Source organism: Desmodus rotundus, chromosome 6, assembly GCF_022682495.2.
Source record: "Desmodus rotundus isolate HL8 chromosome 6, HLdesRot8A.1, whole genome shotgun sequence".
NCBI classification, from domain to species: Eukaryota; Metazoa; Chordata; class Mammalia; order Chiroptera; family Phyllostomidae; genus Desmodus; species Desmodus rotundus.
This window is the reverse complement of record NC_071392.1, coordinates 28,543,786-28,562,759: the sequence shown is the minus strand read 5'-3', so window position 1 is coordinate 28,562,759 and position 18,974 is coordinate 28,543,786. Positions and strand designations below refer to the sequence as shown.

Genomic DNA, 18,974 nt, shown 5'->3' with positions numbered 1-18,974 from the left:
TGCAACAACATAGATGGACCTTGAGGGCATTATGCTAAGTGAAATAACTCATTAGTAAGAGATAAATGCCATATGATCTCACTTATCTGTGAAATCTAAAAAAAACACAAAAAACAAACAAATAAAAATCCCCCAAACCCAACAATAAAAACCTCATGGACGTAAAGAACAGACTGGTGGTTGCTAAGGTGAAAGGTTGGGGGTTGCAAGAATGGGCGAAGGGGTTCAGCAGGTACAAATTTCCAATTATTAAATGAATAAGGCAGGGAAGTGTCATGCGCTGCATGACTGGAGTTAATAACACTGCATTGCCCATTTGAAAGGTGCTAGGAGAGTGGATCTTGAAAGCTCTGATCACAAGAAAAAAATTGGAACTGCGTAGTGATGGGTGTTCACTTGACTTATTGTGGCGATCAATTTGTAATATGTATAAATATTGAATCATTGCATGCATGAGACTGGTATAATGTTATTTCTATTATAGCTTGATAAAAAGTAAAATGCAGGTGTATTCTAGAGAGTTGGTTAATTTATCTTTTTGGATCGAACTTAGCTGTAGTGTACATGAGATATTTCCAGTGGGCACCTGTACCAGCTCATGCTCAGGCTCCAAAGAGCAGACTGTGTACTTCCCTTCCTCACCTTGCATTCGGGGACATGGACTTGAAGTCTGCCATGGTGGAGTATTTACACCACCAGAATTGGCCAATGCTACAAACCAGGGCTTGCTCCCTTTCCCCCAAGCCAGTTATTAAACATGTATCAACACACCACTGGGTCACCTCAGTCTATGAATAGCAGATCTTATTACAGTATTTTATGAAACTATGTTTTCTTTCTATTTAAATATAACTCAGTGATTTCCAAAGTGGATATTTATTTACTTATCATTTATTTTGAATTTCTGAGGTTTCTGGCCACATATCTATGGGTTCCTGTCTATGGCAGTGCCTACTGTAGGTATATGAAGAGGTTGAAGGGCTATTTGCACATTAGGTTAAAAATTTTGCGCCCACGACCCTTTGGGTATGCAAAAGTTCCTGGCAGACTCACAACAGTGCTAGGCCATCGAAACACCTGAACACTTTAGGTAACTGATACATTACTTTTTTAAAATATCACTTAGTTCTTTGGCTATTTAGTTATGTATATAGTTCCTTGTATGTTATATTTAAACATGTATTGTTTAAATAGCCAAGAAATATGGCTTGACTGCAGCGGTGAAACGATGGATACATAGAATGCTGTGGTTCAGGGGAACTTCAGAGTGCAGTTCTTCCACACGTCACTGTGCTGGAGGAGGTGAGGGCGGGCCTGGCAGAGACTCTCCCTTGTGTGCTCACACCGGCAGATTTTCAGACAGACTGGGGCATTGCTACATTATGCTTGCTGATGTGGAACAGTTAGGAATTTTCCCATTTCTTTCTGTTTTCCAAGCAAAAATCTCAGGTGACCGTGCAGATAAAAACTTGTGACTCTTTCTGTGGAGATGGCGTACCTGAGGAGCCCACCTTGCCTGCCACATTTTACATCGGAGGGGACCCAGCAAGTTAGAGACAAGATAGGTGGCTTTCTGTTCCCTGAGTGGCTTATCTTAGAGAGTTGGCAAGGAACACTCAGAGTATTTGACAGAGGAGGTTATTTTGGCCATGTTACAATTTCAAATATTGATTTAATGGACAATTTCCCTTTGCGATGGCCATATGTGCAGAGCGCTTTTGCTCTCACACACATGATTTTATGAAATGTACCTCAGGTAACAAGATTTTTCTAGAGACAATATTATTTCTTCTTCTTCTTGATCCTCGCCCTGTAATTGCCCATGGAATCGGCCATAGCTTGCTCCATCATTTGACTTTTTTTAGAGATAGCTTTTTTGAAGTATAATTGACATAAAAGCACCCATTGAAAGCATTCAAATAGATAAGTTTTAATGTGCAAACACAGCTATGAAACCATCACCACCATCAACATAATGTACACATTCATCATCCCCCCAAATTGCCCATTTTCCTTCGTAATCCTCACTCCTGCTTCTCCCCATCCCCTCAAACAACTGACCTGCTTTCTGTAGTCACTATACACTAGTTTACATATCTAGGATGTCATAGAAATGAAATCACGCAACAGGCACCCTTTTGACTGACTTCTTTCACTGGAAATAATTATTTCAAGATTCACTGTGTACCAGTAGGTCATTCCTTTTTATTACTGCATGGTATTTCCTCGTATGGATATACCACAGCTTGTTTATCCATTCACCGTTTGATGTACATTTGGGTTGTTTCCAGTATTTGCCCATTAAAAATAAAACTTCAGTCTTTTTATTGACATGCTTTCATTTTGGGGGGTAAAGACCACCAAGGAGAATAGCTGAATTATGTAATGGATATATATGCATTTCACTTAAGATGCTACCGAACTGTTTTCACCATTACACATTCTCATCAGCAGTATATGAGAGCCCAGTTCCTCCACATTCTTGACAATACTTACTTTAGACTTAAAAACATTTTCTGAACCACTGTTGAAAGAGTGTAGTGGTATCTCTTTGTAGTTTTGATCTGCATTTACCTAGTGACTATGGTTGAATGTCTGTGTGTGCCTTTCCTATTTGAACATTTCCCTGATGAAATGTCTACTCAAATCTTTTGCCCTTATTGTTTTTGAATTAGGTTGGTTGTTTTCTCATTATTACTGGAATTTTAAGAGTTCTTTATAGATTTGGTATATAATTCTTTATTTGATATATAATTTGTAAACATTTTCTCCCAGTCTGCAACTTGCTTTTTAATTATTTCAACAGTCTTTAAGACACTTTTTAATTTTAACAAATTCCAACTTACAAATTTGTTCTTTTATGGCTCATGCTTTCATTGATATCATTTTATTGTTCAATAATTCCTTAAATATTTGGTAGGATATAATTCACATGTGAAACAATTGGGGTTTGGAATTAATTGTGAGGAAGGTTTAAAAATACAAATTCAATAACTGTAATAGTAATGGAACAATTATTTTTATTTTTCTGAGTTCACTTGAGTAGTTTGTGTCTTTCAAGTAATGTGTCCATTCTTCTCCATTTGCAATTTTTTTTGCCTAAAATTGTCTATGTAATCTCTTACCATCTTTTAAATATCTACAGAATTTTTAGAACCTCTCTCATTCCTGATATTGGCAAATTTGTCTTTTTCTCCTGATAAGAATGGCTAGAGGGTTATTGATTTCATTGCTGTTCTCAAGGAACCAGTATTTGATTTTATTGATTTCTCTCTATTTTTCTGTTTCATTGATGTCTACTTTGATCTTAATTAGTTCTTTTTTTCCACTTACTTTGTGTTTAATTTGCTTTTCTTTTTCTAGTTTCATAAAGTACAAGCAAAGATCAATGACTTGAGAACTTTGTTCATTTCTAATATATGTGTGTAGTACTATACAATTCCCTCTAAGTACTGCCTAGTGGCTTAGTACTTAAACATTTTGATTTGGGGGGTTATTTTTATTCAAGTCAAAATACTTTCTAATTTCCCTTTTTATTTTATCTTTAACTATTGAATTATTTGGAAGTGTGTTATGTAGTTTCCAAATATTTGGGGGGGGGGTTCCAGATTTCTTTCTGTTATTGATTTCTAATTTAATTCTTTTATAGTTAGAGAACATATTTTATATTATTTGTCTCCTTTTAAATTTGTTGAGACTCATTTTTGGTCCATAGTGTGATATGTTTTAGTGAATGTTCCATATGCCCTCGTAAAGGATGCGTATTTTGGTGTTATTGTGTGGAGTGTTGTATGACTTTCAATTAAGTTTAGGTGTTGGTTATATTAGAATATTCAATATTCTTTATTGCTTTTCTTTCTTCTGGTTTTATCAATGATTGGGAGAGAGGTGTTAAAGTTTTCAACTGTAATTTTGGTTTTTCTGTTTGTAATCCTATCAGTTTTTGCTTCATTTATTTCTAAGTTTTGTTATTAGGTGCATAAATGTTTAAGATTCTTATGTGTCTCTTGATGATTTGATTTCTTTATTATTATTGTGAAATGACCTTTACCCCTATTGTGAAAATGTGCTGTATTTTGCTCTGAAATCTTTGTTGTCTGATATAAACATGACTAGTGTTTTATTGACTTGTGTTTAGCACAATATATCATTTTCCATCCTTTTACCTTTTAACCTATTTGTTATTAATCTAAATGTCAGTATTTAAAGTGCATTTGTTGTAGGCAGCACATAATTGGGTCCTCTAGAGTTTTCAAAAACAATGATATAGTAGACTTTCAAGACATAAAAATATCTTCCCTAGGAGAAACACTGAAGGATATCCACCAGGCAGAAATCTTTTTATTTTAGTACATTAAAAATGTTGCTTCCTTGTGTTCCTACGTGCATTGTTTATGACCGGAAATCTGCTGTCATACTTGTCTTTGTTCCTCTGTTTCTAATACCTTATTTATTTTTTATTTTTGTCTACTTTTATAATGCTCTTTTTTTTTGCTAATTTTGAGCAATTTGATTATCGTGTGCCTTGGTGTAGTCTTCTTCATGATTCTTGTGCTAACAAATTTGGAAAATTTTGACCATTATTTTTCAAATATTTTTTCTGTCTCCCCTTCTTCCCTGGGGACTAAAATCACATGTATATTAGGCAACTTGCTTCGTTTTTTATTTTTCTTTTGTATCCCCATTTTATTTTGGATAGTTTCTATTGATGTGTTTTGTAGTCACTAATCTTTTGTTTTGTACTATTCAGTATTTCATGAAGCCTACTCAGTGAGTTTTTAACTTCATACATTTTAATTTTCATCTCTAGAAGTTCAGTGAGAGTCTTTTTGTATCCATATTTCTACTTGCCTTTTGGAACACACGAAATACTGTTTTAATAACTTGTAATATCCTTGCTTGCTATCCCACCGTATGTATTAGTTTGGGCTCAGTTTCAATCGACTGAGTTATCTCTTCAATGCAGTCACATTTTCCTGCTACTTTTCATGTCTGCTAACTTTTGATTAATGTCAGACATTGTGGATATTACTTTTTTAGGTGTTGGATATATTTGAGTTTGTATAACCCTTCTGAATATTTGTTGTGAGATAATTCACTTGGAAACTGATCCTTTCAAGTCTTATTTTTTTTAAGATTTATTAATTGGGATTGGAGCAGTGCATAGTCTCAGGCTAATTAGTTCCTACTACTGAAACAAGACTCTTTTGTATGTTCTACACAATGCCCCACAAATCTTGAGATTTTCCAGCCAGGCTGGCGGGCACAGACAACATTTCTGTTTCTATGTAAGTGCCCAAACTATTACCTCTAATGCCTTCGGGTAGCTCTTCCCTTGGTCTCAGGTAGTTTCTTTACATACATGCCCTGATCGGTACTAAGCTGAATCCTCAAGAGCAAGTCTCTGAAGATCTTCTGAGTTTTCCTTTTGTGCAGTTTTCTTCTCTCTGTTATTTTGTCCTGTGAATTTTAGATGCCTTGGTCTCTCTGGAGTCTCGGCTCTTCTGTCTCCTCAACTTAGGAAATCTACTGGATTTCACCTGGGTCTCTCCTTGCACCACGGCCTGGAGACTCCCTTAATGCAGTAAGCTGGAGAAGTTGTTGGGCTCCTCATTTGTTCTCCTCTCTCTTGTATTACCGTCTTCCATTGCCTGGCCTCCCGTGTCTCGCAAATGATTGTTTCATTCAAACTGCTCTTCCTTTTTTTTTCAGTTGTCTCAGGCAGTGGGTAAATCTGGTCTCTATTACTCCATCCTGACCAGAAGTACAAATGAGGCTGGTTTGCATGTTACCTATGTGATCAGCAAAGCAAATAGCAACATAGAGAAATAAGGGGGATGATATGGCATTCAGAAAAAAAAAGTACCTTCAAGGAAATTGCAAGTCAAATGAGTAAATAAAAGCAACACAGCTTGCTCTTTTTAGTTATTTTTTAACCAGACAAGTACTTATGACATACCAAAAACACTTTGCTTTTTTAGGCTATAATAATAAATTAAGTGAATTGACAATGGTAGAAGTAATAAATGAAATAAGAGGATAAAAGATCACAGGATAGAGAAGTCTATATAGGCTGGGAAGTGAGTAAATGTCATTGGAATTTGGGGTAGCAATGGTCAAGTCTGGGAGGGATTATATTTTGAATGTTTTTGTTGTCTTACGAACAGAACGTAAGTGGAAAGGCCATCATGATATTGCCGGTCTTTAGGCAATGTGCTGAGTCAGCCTAAGGAGAATGGCGGGGCTAGGAGGGAGGCAAAGATTCTCGAAGATGAGTGATATCAGTGAGAAGTTGGGTATTCTGTGGCCCCTCACTTCAAATTCTCAAACCCCGTAGTACATAGGAATATGCAGTGGCTTATGATTTCATGAAAGCCTCACAATTATATTTCCTCTGTGTCTTAGTATATTAAACCCTTAGCGGGGTTTCCAAATATTTGAAAGCAAACAGAGAATAAGGAAAAACTGAGGCTGTGATTGAGGATTGGGTTGCTCCTACTCTGAAGGAGGAACTTAGAGATTTCTTCAGTCCTTGGGAGACATTGCCAGAAGGTCGTGGCTTCTTCTTTCTCTCAATCTTCTCTTCATTGTTGGCTGAAAGAGAGGGTGAGTATTACTCATGAGTCCACTAGGCACCACCCCAGCTGCTGTGGCGAAAGAGAGACATCACTGCCAATAATAGAAGTTAAACCCCCTCTGTAAAGGTACCAGAAAAATGCATGTCCTTTAAGAGGGTGATAGGTGTTTGAGAAAAGCTAGCCAGGCAGTGCTAGAGGTCTTTCCATGTTCTAAAGTTAGTTCTATTTGCCTGACAGAACAGGAATAACCTCATAAGCCTTCGATTAAGTAACCCTCTTTTGGCGTATTCCCCAAGTTTGGTCAAATGTTCTCATGCATTATGTTTAGACCTCTGGTTTGAATGAGTTTATAAGGTTTCCCATGTAGCAATGCCTGGTGTTCTTCTTGAGAATGATGTGGGTCGTGTTCTTGAGCAAACTGGCAACCTTTGACTCTTCAGTAACCCCTAAGCAAAATCAAACTTTCTGCGGAAATGGAAATGGATTGGCGTCTTGTACCGTGTGCGTGCACACGTGTGTGTGCACATGCATCAAGGGTAATGGTCGAATGCATTTCAGAAGCTGTAGCAATAGAATAAATTTGGATCCATGAAAAACTTCAATAAACTTGGTTTTAACAGATTCAGTCAAAATTTGATCACAAGAGTGAAAGAAAGCGCTTCGCCCACCTCTTAAAATACTCATGTTTTCAGTCCCCAAACATTTCTTGAAAGCTTCTCTCAGCCAATCTTTGTTCTCTGCCCTCAAGAATCTTGTGAAAGCAATTAGAGGATATTTTCTGTTCCACACTAGGAACTGGATTTAAAATAAAAACATTCTTCTTTTAAAAATTCCATTTCAGGAAAATGGATATGGCTAGCTGGTAAGGATGTGTGCTCACACTTTGGTACTCAGTGTCTTGAATAAATCTATAATTTATAGGTTTATGTGAAAACCCTATTGGAGGTTGTTCATAAATGTCAACTTAATAAAGGACCATTCCTATAAAACTTGTATATTATCATTGTATGTATGCATGTAATATTGGAGACAACACACTCCTGTACCTTCTGTCCCGACAATTCTGAACTTTAAATTTCCTTTGTAAAGTGGGTACTTTACAGCAGAACCTTCACGAATGTTTTCAGGCTCCATTATACCCATGACTATTTCAACTCTTTTCTCTTCCCAGAAATGTGCGAGATTTACTTGTGTTATGAAATTCAAAGCTAACCCTTTGGCTGTGCCCTGTGCCTGTTGACTGAGCCAGACTTGACATTTGCTTCTGTTCAGGAAAAATACTTCAGCTGCCAAACTAATATCTCTGCACAGTAAGAAGTAAATACCATGGAGGCAAAACAAATGCTTCCTTAAATGATTTTTTAAAATGTGATCATAGAATATGGAAACTCATCCTTCTTGATGTAATCAAAAAAGGTCAACCATCAAGCTGCATCTCAGGCCTTGGAGGGAAACACCTGCTCTGAACATAAATGATAAACTGAGTGTGGTGAGGGGGCTTCCACGCCAGGCTCACTTCCTCTGTGTGGGGCCCCCAGGTCACCTGTCTTCTGTGTGGTGTCCCATTCTGGAAATCGGTCCTTGAGATGTCACACCTTGACACCTAATTACACTAGTGTATGGTGTTTGGAAGATGACTTAATCTGTTATCATTTTTAAAAACATCTTTCATATTACATGAGTTTCCAAGTCCTTAGCTCCTTATATTCTCTTTTCTATAGATGCAGCGTTATTTCATATGGCCTCAGTGGGTGGCTCCCAGGGCCACATTTTCCATTTTGTCTTCTTTTCTCAGCTTTCCCCCTACATCTCACACAATTAGAAAACTCCTTCCCACACACTCATCCGTGGAGGTGCTCGTTTTCCCCCCAAACCGATCTTCCTCTGGATTCTCCTGTGCCTTCCGTGGCACCACTCACTTTCCTTCCCATTAGGCATGAAGTCTTGGAATAATCTCCAATCTATTATTTTTCCTTTACCCTCCATTCCACGTAAATTGCTAAGGTCTACACTTAATTCCTTTCCAGAGTCCCCAAACTACAGCATTTCCTTTGTATCCCCGGGGACATCACCTTGAGTGCTTTCTCATCACCCTGGACCAAGTCTCTACATGGGATAGACAGCTGGTCACAAACCCAGTCATCATTTCTCTGGTTGTCCCCTTTGAATTAATGCTTTGCTTGGATTCTCTGATTAGTTACTGAATCCACCCATCCTTTGCTTGTAGATTCTTTCTCAATTCCCCCTTTTCTCTACACTCAGTTTCTGAAATCCCACACATAGCTCTGCTCGCCATTTGTTAAACAGGGAGATTTTGATTCCATTCTTCATGCAATTGCTGTACTAGTATGTTTTAAATATCTCTTTGAAGCTGTCATTTTCTTACTTAGTGACATGCAGTTCCTCATCATCCGCAACATAAAGTCTGAGATCTTTAGCCTGAGATGTAAAGCTCTCTAGTTTTCTGGCCTCAATATACTTCTCCAAGTTTATCTCTCATTGCTCCTCAACTTAAAACTTCTATTCTGAAAAACTGCTCTCTCAGGCATAATGTGTGAGTTCAGTCTTTAGATTCCAGAGCCTCCTTCTAGAACACCCTCTTCATTCCTTTCCATTTGACGGAGTCCTGCCTGTCCTCCAAGACTCATGGGGGCCTCTGTTCTCAGCGAACCTTGCTTCGTTTCCCCAAACCCATGCTCTTGTCTCACTTACTGTTGAATTCTCGTGTTGGCTCTTGCTACCTTTCATTCTTTTTTAAAAAAATTTATTTATTTTTAGAGAGAGAGGAAGGGAGGGAAAAAGAGAGGGAGGGAAACATCAATGTGAGAGAGAAACTTTGATTGGTTGCCCGTCACACGTGCCCTGACTGGGGACTGAACCCACAATCTAGGCATGTGCCCTGACTAGGAATCCAACCTGCAAACTTTTACTTTGTGGAACGATGCTCCAGCCAACTGAGCCACACTGGTTAGGGTGCTACCTTTCCTTCTTATTTGCCTTTTAATGAATCTGTTTGATCTTTTCGTTCTCTCTATGTTGTAAGCATCTGGCAAAAATTGTTTATGGGTGCTGACAATGAGGTTGGCTGGCGTAGTGCCTTTGGCAGTTGTCAAGGACATGGTAGGTGCGGCCACAGAAGATTTCTGGACACGGAAGTACAATTACCACTCTCTCTGTCTTAGGGGCCTCTTCTTTGAGAAACCTCAGAAATTTGTAAGCAGCATGACAAATCTCTGGTAGCACCATCCATGTACCTTGGGGATGAAATACTCACGTGCAAATAATCAGGAGTAAAACCCAGCAGGACCAAGTCTGGGCCCATTGCAGACATTCTCTTATTCCTTGGCTTTAACCTACTTTGGCATTTGGCCAAATAACTCTCTGTCTCTGAGAACATCTGTTCCTGGTTGTATCTGCCTGACTTCCAGGTTCCTTCCCTGCTCCGGAGGCTGCTCTTTATTACAATGACCCCTTTTGATTCCTTGGCTTGTGACCCAAGTTCCTGAATCTGCACCTTATTTACCCACACTCCTCCTCCGCCACTGGGTCTAACAATATATCTTCAACATTATGAATTCCAGCCATTGAACACCCGAGACTACTCTTCAAGACCGTTATTGAGAGTCTTTTGTGATTTACAATGTCTAATATTTGAATTTTCTTAGATGCCTGAGGTATATTTTTATTCTGGCCTTTTTGGGGGGTCTTCACAGAAGCTCTTGCACAGTCACATAAAAAATCCTACTAACGTCAGGCTCCCTCTGTCTTGCGGCTTCGCCTCCCAGTATTGGAAGGGGTCAGAAAACGAACCACGCACTCTGATGCAAGTGCCTCTCTGAGGGTCATCTGACAGCGGCTGTGAAGTTCTCAGGGCAGCCAACTTGCCTGAAGCCAGTTCCCTGATAACATGAGGTTCCTTTGTGTGTCCAGTAGAGATAGTTCAGCAGTATTTATGCAACATTATTTACTTATCTTGAATGTGAAATGCGAAACATCAAGTTTGCCATGTGGAATTCACTGTGGTCTGAAATGAGAACATCGGAACCTGAGTTAAACTGTGTCTAACTGATTCAGAAAGAATTGGATGATACTTATGCTCAGGTGCTCTGCAAGCTTGCCTGAGCCTTGGGAAGCTTTCAGGTGATGAGGTTCCTCTTGAATCCATCCTCCCACAGTCAGATTTGGCTACTGGTTGAGGCCAGTGGGCATCACTGATGATCAATATTCATGACAAAAGCCTTTTTCATCTCCCCTGCCCAATCTGGCCACTGAATATTAAGAAAAATTAAGCATGGGGCAACTGAAGAGCCACATGCAAATAAATGAAATCAGACCGCTACTTCACACCATATGCAAAATTAACTCAAACATAGATCAAAGACCTCAATGTCAGAGCTAAAACTATAAAACTCTTAGAAGATAAAACATAAATTAAAGTCAAGTCGGTATAAATTCATGATCTTAGATTGGGCAGTGGTTTCCTAGCAATGAGACCAAAAGCACAAGCAGCCAATGAAAACATAGATGAACTGACTTTATTAAAATTTAAAACTTTAGTACTTCAAAAGACACCATCAAGAAAGTAGAAAGGCGACCCACAAAATGGGAGAAAGTATTTGCAAATCATATATCAGATAAGGGTCTAATATCCAAAATTTATGAAAATCTCTCACAACTCAGCAATAAAAAAGACAAATAACACAATGTTAAAATGGGCAAAGGCATTTCTCCAAAGAAGGTACACAAATGGCCAATAAGCAAGTGAAAAGATGTTTGACAGCATTAGCTGGCAGGGAAATGCAGATCAAAATCACGGTGGGTTACCACTTCATGCTCAATAACTCAATGGCTATAAAAAGAAAGACAGTAATAAGGGTTGACAAGGATGTGGAGAAATTAGAACCCTGTACACTGCTAGTGAGAATGAAAGATGGTGCAGCCCCTTCCAAAAACAGTTTGGCCTTTCCTCAAAAAGTTAGGCAGAGAATTACCGTATAGCCCAGCAGTGCTACTCCTGTTTACATGGGAATTCTAAGAGAAGTTACATAATACACCCACATAAAAATTTGTACACAAATGTTCATACCAGCATTATTTATAATAGACAACAGTGAAAACAACCTAAATGTCCACCCGCTGATGAATGGACTAACAGTCACATGGTAGATCCATACAATGGAATTATGATTCATCAATAAAAAAGAATGTCATGCTGCTACATGCTATGACATGGGTGAACCTTAAAAGATTACACTAAGTGAAAAGCAAGACACGAAAGACGACCTATTGTATTAGTCTACATACATGAAAGTAGGTGGAAAATAGACTAATGGTTGCCAGGGACTCTTTGGGAGGTAACAAAAAGTTAGTGTAATTAGACAGTAGTGAGTTTACACAACTTTGTGAATGTCCTAAAAAACACTGAACTGTATGCTCTGAAGCGGAGATTTATAGTATGTAAATTTTATTTCAATAACAAAAGTAAGCCAGCCTTGATCTTAAAAGAGCTTTGCTTTCACTTACTATTTATAACCACCCCCAACGCATATCCTTGTCATGTCAAAATTATTTTCCCATTTAAATTCTTTACCTTTATCCTTAAAGGCAACTAGATCATAGTTGTTTTTTTTGACGTCTAATGTGTTTTCTTCAGAATGCCACATGTATGTCATGAAACAGTGACTCTCCATATTTTCAGGTCCCGGGTCAGTGCCCTCAGAAGCTGAGGTTCTCTTGTTCACAGCTTTGGGAGGAACAGAGGTCTGTAAAAAAGATAGGGACAGACCCAGGGCCTCCCACTCTGAATTTTCTGCATCTTTGAAATGGGAGAAGCCCCATGTAGTGCATATGTATTAGAATTCCAATGGCGTTATACATGTGTCTCGTGCTGTTAAGGACAGAATCTTTTCATTTGGGAGTAAGCCTGCATAACCGCAACTTTCTTCAACTCTGGTGGACATCATTGGCCATGTTTCAGTCTCACTTTGCACTTCATCTTCCTTGGAAAGTGAAACTTCATAAGTATGGAGCAAAGCTATGCTAACCTTATTGTGGGTGGATAGCTGAAGACATCTCAAGTGATCCAGAAACAGAAAGGGGAACTGGGACAGTGATTCATGCAAGGCAGTCATCGTCCTCTGATTCATAATGTCCAACCAAGGGCAAATGGACACACCTGAGGAGACGGGACTGTGCTGGTGGTGGACTGGAAATCTTCACCCCTTGAGTGCTGGCAAATAACCTCAAACTGCAAAGAGCTTCAGTTTTTATTCTGTGTCAAGAAACGTTTCAACTTTCACACAGTATGGCTTTGCTCAGCCAGCTTGCTCAGCCAAGTTGTTAGGACCAGATGGAGAAAAAGCTTCCAGAACTTTTAGTGGGGAGCCCAGTCCTAGCCCTGGGGAGATGTGGGCCTCACGTCAGTTTAGGTCCATGCCAGGTCAGCCTCTGAGGGATGGTGGTTCTGCCTCCCCCGCCCCCAGCATCTCGGGCATCCCCTGGCTGACTTTTTTAGTTTTAGATCTAGGACAGACCCGGGTACCAATCCTTTAATATTTTGTACACCGCAGCCTCCTTTGCCTGACACCCATCCGCTCACCCTCTATTCCACCTCTGCTCATCGGTGCACCGGGCCCCTCTCATAGTGCTTTATCTGCGGGGGCCCAGAGACATCTCCCCTATTTAAGGTGGGACTAAAGCCTCATCCTCTGGGGTTTGGCTACAAGGTGGGGAGGTCCAAGTGAATCTAGTTAAACAATGAATCTCTATCTTTACACTCGAATATTTATAAATCAGCGGTATTCAGCCTTTTGTGAGCATCAGAATCACAGGGTGGGTGGGGTGAAACCCAGATTGCTGGACCCTCCCCCCTCCCAGAGTTTCTGGTTCAATAGGTTGTGAGTTTGCTTTCTGACCTGTTCCCAGGTGCTGCTGCTGGCGGTCAGGGACCACACTCTGGGAACCTCTTTTCTAGGACTTCTCCATCTGGTTTTCTCTGTATCTGTTAAATGCCACAACGAATCCGAATACATGAGGCCTATACTTCTTAAATGATTTTGAATCATTTTCTTACAGTTATTTAGAACATTATATACATCTAATTTGGCATATTTAATATTTAAAATGTCAAAGCCTCTTATTTTAGAATAAATTACCAAGGTGAAAATGCTCACTATGATTTAATAATAATGCCATGCCCACCATTGCACAGATAATTGAAGTCTCTATTTATGTTTCCATATCCTACCTTCTGCCTCTTCCTCCTCTAGTTCTTCTCCTTTCCCCTCCCTTTCTTTTTCAAATATTTATTTAGTGCTTGCTTTGTACCAGACAGTGAGCTAAGGCCCAGGGTACAGAGATAATCAGAAAGAGGTAAATAAGTTTGCGGTCAGGTCAGACGTGGAAAGAGATGAACACATTGACATGTGACAGGGTGAGGATGGAAGTTGACCTCACCCTGATTGCTTCTTAATCAATCTGGAGACTGTATGGAAACATACAGTAACCTACCAGCGCCCTGTAAAAAGTGGTATATGAGGAATTGCTTTAAAATTATAAATCATTTGAGACAGAATCATCCTCAAGAAAGAAGGACCATAAATCTATCAATGTATCAACTGATCACATTGGGAAAATCACATGATCACAACTGAACTTTTTAATTTATTTGTGGTGGTCAGGCTTGATTTAGGGTCATGAACTCCTGAGCACAGCAGTGAGGAACTGGTTGAAACTTTTCTATAATTATTGAGAAAAGAAAGTAACTTGTTTAGTGGGATAAGACCACTTCTCCAAGCTAAGTTGTGAAAACTGAGAAGTTTCATGGTAATAATATTTTTAGTTAAAGAAAAAGTGAATGGACTCCCCAAGCAACCAAGACCTATCCATGTGCCCATACCAAGAAATTAGGAGTGTGATTCTTATGTTTTATTGGCAGATTTACCATCAGATCTACTATTTTAAAAAAACTTATATTTAGAACATTCATAAACCTGGCTTCTCTGATTTTCAAAAACAAAGAAGCATCATTATAAGTCACAAAGATAAATTAAAAGCAGAGCTGCTTGAGATGGGAGCTGCTTACTGTGTACCAGGCACTAAATTAAGTGCTTTACAAGTATTAGCTTCATTTAATCTTCTTAATAACTCACTGATATGTACCCATTTTACAAACAGGAAGCCTGAGGCTTAGAGGAGTTTGTCACTTGTCCGAAGCTTTCACACACCATTTGGCTGCTAAGTGACAAGCAGGGATTTGAACCCATTTTCTGTATGCGTACGTGACTTAACCATGACAGTATACTAGTTGCTTTTAGTTTACTGTGATGGGTTATAAAATTGCAGATCAGCCTCCTACTGCTCGCTGCCTGCTTCTGGTCACCCGATAATAAGACAATGGGGGAGGCGTACAGCTTATATTACATCCAGAGCAAGATGCACTGGAATCCCTGCCTGCAGGTGCAGGTGCCTCTTCATGGGATGGGGGGGTCTCTGGGCCTCATGTAGCAGCCCACTGAGGCCTAAGATGCAGGGTGACCTCGCCATGCCAATTCGAAGTGGTGGGGGCATTACCGGTCCATGCTTCTTTTCCAGCTCTTTCCTTGTGGTGAAGACTGGCCTCTCGGGGTTTCAGAAGGTGTGCTGGGCTATTCAACAGCAGGAACTTCTCTGCCTCGAGCTGTCATGGGGTGTCTTCTCATGTTTTCTTCTTCACATGCCTGAAGAAAGACCCCTTTCAGGAAGGGAAACACCCATCGCTGGCCCAAGAAGGCTTCAAAACCGTACCTGAATTTATTACTTTGAAAGTTAGAACTTTTTACCTTGCTTGGTACTTTCGTTTTCAGTACATTTTATGCATTGTCCCCTGATTCTGTGTGAGGAGGCTGCATGGAAGGGTTGGGGGCCCAGCCTGACCCTCCTTGCACTCCACGATCCGGACCCCTGGGTGGGTGGGGCCGCTGTAGCCCCAGCGTGTGGAGCTCAGCAGAGTCCTGCTCACTGGGACTGCCTAGGCGGCCAGCCGGGCTTGTTCTGCAGACTGGCCCTGCATGCTTATGTCTCCTCTGCGTGCATTCTAGGTCTCATCTCAGTTGCTCAGCAAGTCACAGAAAAGAAGGAATTTTGTTTTCCAAGAATGGTTGGGAAGTTGTGTGTAGAAATTCCTGGCTGTGCTATGCATTTTCTTTCATTTTATTATGACTGCTACTAAAAACATAAGTACAATGAGTCTATGCCATGTGCTAGTAATAGTTAAAGATGATAGTGTGAACGGAGTGTGCTTCTGCTGACCCCAGCGAGCTAGAGAATGGGGGGTTTGGGCTAAATGCTTATTTCCCGTTTCTCTTTTTCTCCCTCTCTCTTTCACACAGGCACTGCATACCTATAAATATTTAAGAAATATGATAAGATATGTTCAATATGAATACTAAATGTGTATACAAAAACACTGTTTTAGAAAATATCGTAGATTTATGCCTGTAAATTATGTCTACGTATGTAGATAATATCTATGTTATATGTATGTGGTCCATATACATTCCTAATAGTAAGCACTAGTAATATCTCCATTTTACAGATGAGGAAACTGAGGCACAGAGAGGTTAGATAACTTGTTCAAGGTCACACACACGGCTAAGTGTGGGGCTAGAGCGTATGTGCTTCACCACCAGTATGCTGCTTTCGTGAGGAAGGTTTCCTGGGTGACTCAGGAAGCACTTTCACAGTAGTCTGGAAATCACCATCAGGAGCCTTAGGTAGGAGTCTGGCTTCCCAGAGGAAGCCCTGGACCAGGACTCGGGCCAATGGTATTTCAGCCCTGGTCCTCACTCTCCTCATCTATAAGCCAGAGGTGATGATGGTGTTGCCTGTGTGCCTCATACAAATGAAGGATAACGAGAACACTCAAGGTGCTCCAGAACCATTCAGAAATGATTCTTCACATGGTCACGTGGGAATTCCAAACTAAAACTTCATTGGTGTTAGCCCTGTGCCCTCTCCACTCTTCTGTACTATATCGATGTGTCTTTAAACAAATTCACATGCTGATCTGGGTGAGTTACTTTCTTAAGGAAGGAGAAGTGTTATGCTCCCCCTTGGGGTATCTTCTCATTGCCACATGGAGAACATGTTACTCCACCAAGGAATCTAATCTCTCTTTTCTTCACATTTGAAACACATCCCTTTTTTTTGTCCCTTTCACCTAAGAGACTAGAGTTTTATATTGCAAATGAAAATTCCCCTTGTGAATTTAAATCAAGCAAAATCAGAGATGCTCAGAATGGAAGGGGTCTCGTGTGAGCTGCACCAACACCTTGTATTACAGATAGAAAAACTGACAGTCACCATGAGAGACCCATTAGACATCACCCAGGAAATTAAAGCCAAAATGGGCCAAGAACCCAAGTGTCCTGAGTTCCAGCCCAGGGTCAGTTCTACTTGCTCACCCTGACCCTTGTAGCAGAAGCTTAGGGTATTTGGGTCTTGCTGTGGTCCTTTGTTTTATTACTGATAGCTCTTCTGCATGGAACGCCATCCCTCTCTAAGCATTTGTCCTTTGTTACTTGCAGACGAAGACTACATAAGCTGGGAGTGTCGAAGGTCACCCAAGTGGACTTCCTGCCCAGGGAAGTAGTGTCCTACTCCAAGGAAACGCAGACTCCTCTGGCTACACATCAGTCCGAAGGTGAACTATGTCCTTTGTTTACTTTCCATATTATCTTTGGAGAAATTGCCAGGGAGTCACATCCTCCTTGTCGGTTTCCTCTGTTGTTACGAGATCGTCAAAGGACACAAACGCAATGACCAATGACACACCGAAGGCTTAAGTCTCCTTCATCTCTGATTTTGAAAGCTCTAAAAAGGGAACCCCATGGTACTCCTCCAAAGGACCCATGAACTTGAACACGGATAACTTAGTGAGGTCACACTTTGTCAACACTGTGGGAGGTTGGGGGAATCGCCAAAGGGTGATACAATAGAAACTTTTCCAAACTTTATCAATAAGAAGAATGGGTACATTAAGATTCATTTGTGAGAGTCAGCAAACTACAGCCTACCACCTGTTCCTCAAAACAGTGTTGTAGGATACAGCCACACCCAGTTGCCTGTGTTCGCATGGTTGCTTTCTGGCTACAATGCTCAGGGTGAGTGGCTGTGACAGAGAATTTATGGCTCACATAGCCCAAAAGCTTTAATCTGGTGCTGTACAGAAAAACTTTGCTGACCCCGGATTCGCTTTGCTAACTTTACCATAATTTGAAAAGCTTTTCAGTGCAAGCTCAGCAGAGTTGACTGGGAATTGAGCTCATGCCTCCTTCATACATACCAGGAACATCATGTGGAAAATTTACATTCAAATCTCAGTGGATCCAAAAAGTACATTCATAAGAGAAGTTGAAGCTGATAAATCAAAACACTCCCTGGAAGTCCAAAATTACACCTGAGCAGAAGGGGGACCTGTGGATACTTAAAATGGGAGAAGCAAAGTTTGCACTGTTTGAGAACAGTATTATTGTTCTAGCTAAGCACATTCTTCTTTTACTTTACGTTGTTTGATTGCGTGGTGCGGTGAAGAGGCTGCCAGAACTCTGGTTTCACTGTTGTTACGTAGTCAGCACTGCGAAAAAGCCGTGAGAATGAAAAACGATTCACATTCCCTGCTTGGTTTACGGCAAATATATAAATCAGTGCAGTTTGGTTTGTGAAAGCTTTTCAATTTCGTGTTTAAACACATCAGGTCAAAAGCAAAGTGAAATCTGATTCCTTGAAATAGAGTGTGGCCTGCAGGTCTCATGAAACCCTTTCCTGGGTAACGCTGGCTGGCAGGGGGACCATTCCATTCTTTGGTAGCAGGGCCTCCATTTTTCAAGTGTGATGATGAGATGCCTGTTTAGAAGCAAACACGTAGCACCCTCTGGTGGTGAAATTTGAGACCACCCGCTGCAACAAACGTGAGGCCTGTACATTAATGTGGCAGAAAATACAAAGTTAGAAAAGCCTTGGGGAGCTTACCTAGTCTATCCTTGGGCCTCCAGGCAGATCAGGAAGATCGTTAAAAAACAGACTCACCACCCAACCCAAACATTTGTTTGAGTTAATTTGCTGCCAAAGGTATTTGCAGACTGTAGCCCAAGCTGTGTTTACTTAGCCCCAAATTTGACTCATAACATAAAGTTATACAACTGAAATAGGAGAAGGAGTGAACTTCTTTTTTTGAAAATGTGTAGACTTCATGTATTGGAAAAGGTACAGGAATATTTACAAGGGAAGATAAATTAAGGATGAACAGGCATCAACTCCAGACTTTAAACTGGACACATCAAAAGGAAAAGGCTGTGCATTTCGCTTTATTACTGCAGAGAGAACCCGGGAGCGGGGGAGCCGGGAGCCTCATTATGC

The 18,974-nt window shown here is 40.3% G+C and overlaps 1 protein-coding gene across 15 annotated transcripts in view; it reads left to right on the top strand.

The window, feature by feature from the left end:
- Positions 1-18,974, top strand: part of DYNC1I1 (dynein cytoplasmic 1 intermediate chain 1) — a 287,402-nt gene that overhangs the window by 53,007 nt on the left and 215,421 nt on the right. For all 15 annotated transcript variants that reach the window (XM_071221672.1, XM_024577250.4, XM_024577251.4 and 12 more), the window contains one exon: positions 17,144-17,259. In XM_071221672.1, coding sequence (XP_071077773.1) covers positions 17,144-17,259 — 116 coding nt within the window. The remainder of the gene's footprint in view (positions 1-17,143; positions 17,260-18,974) is intronic.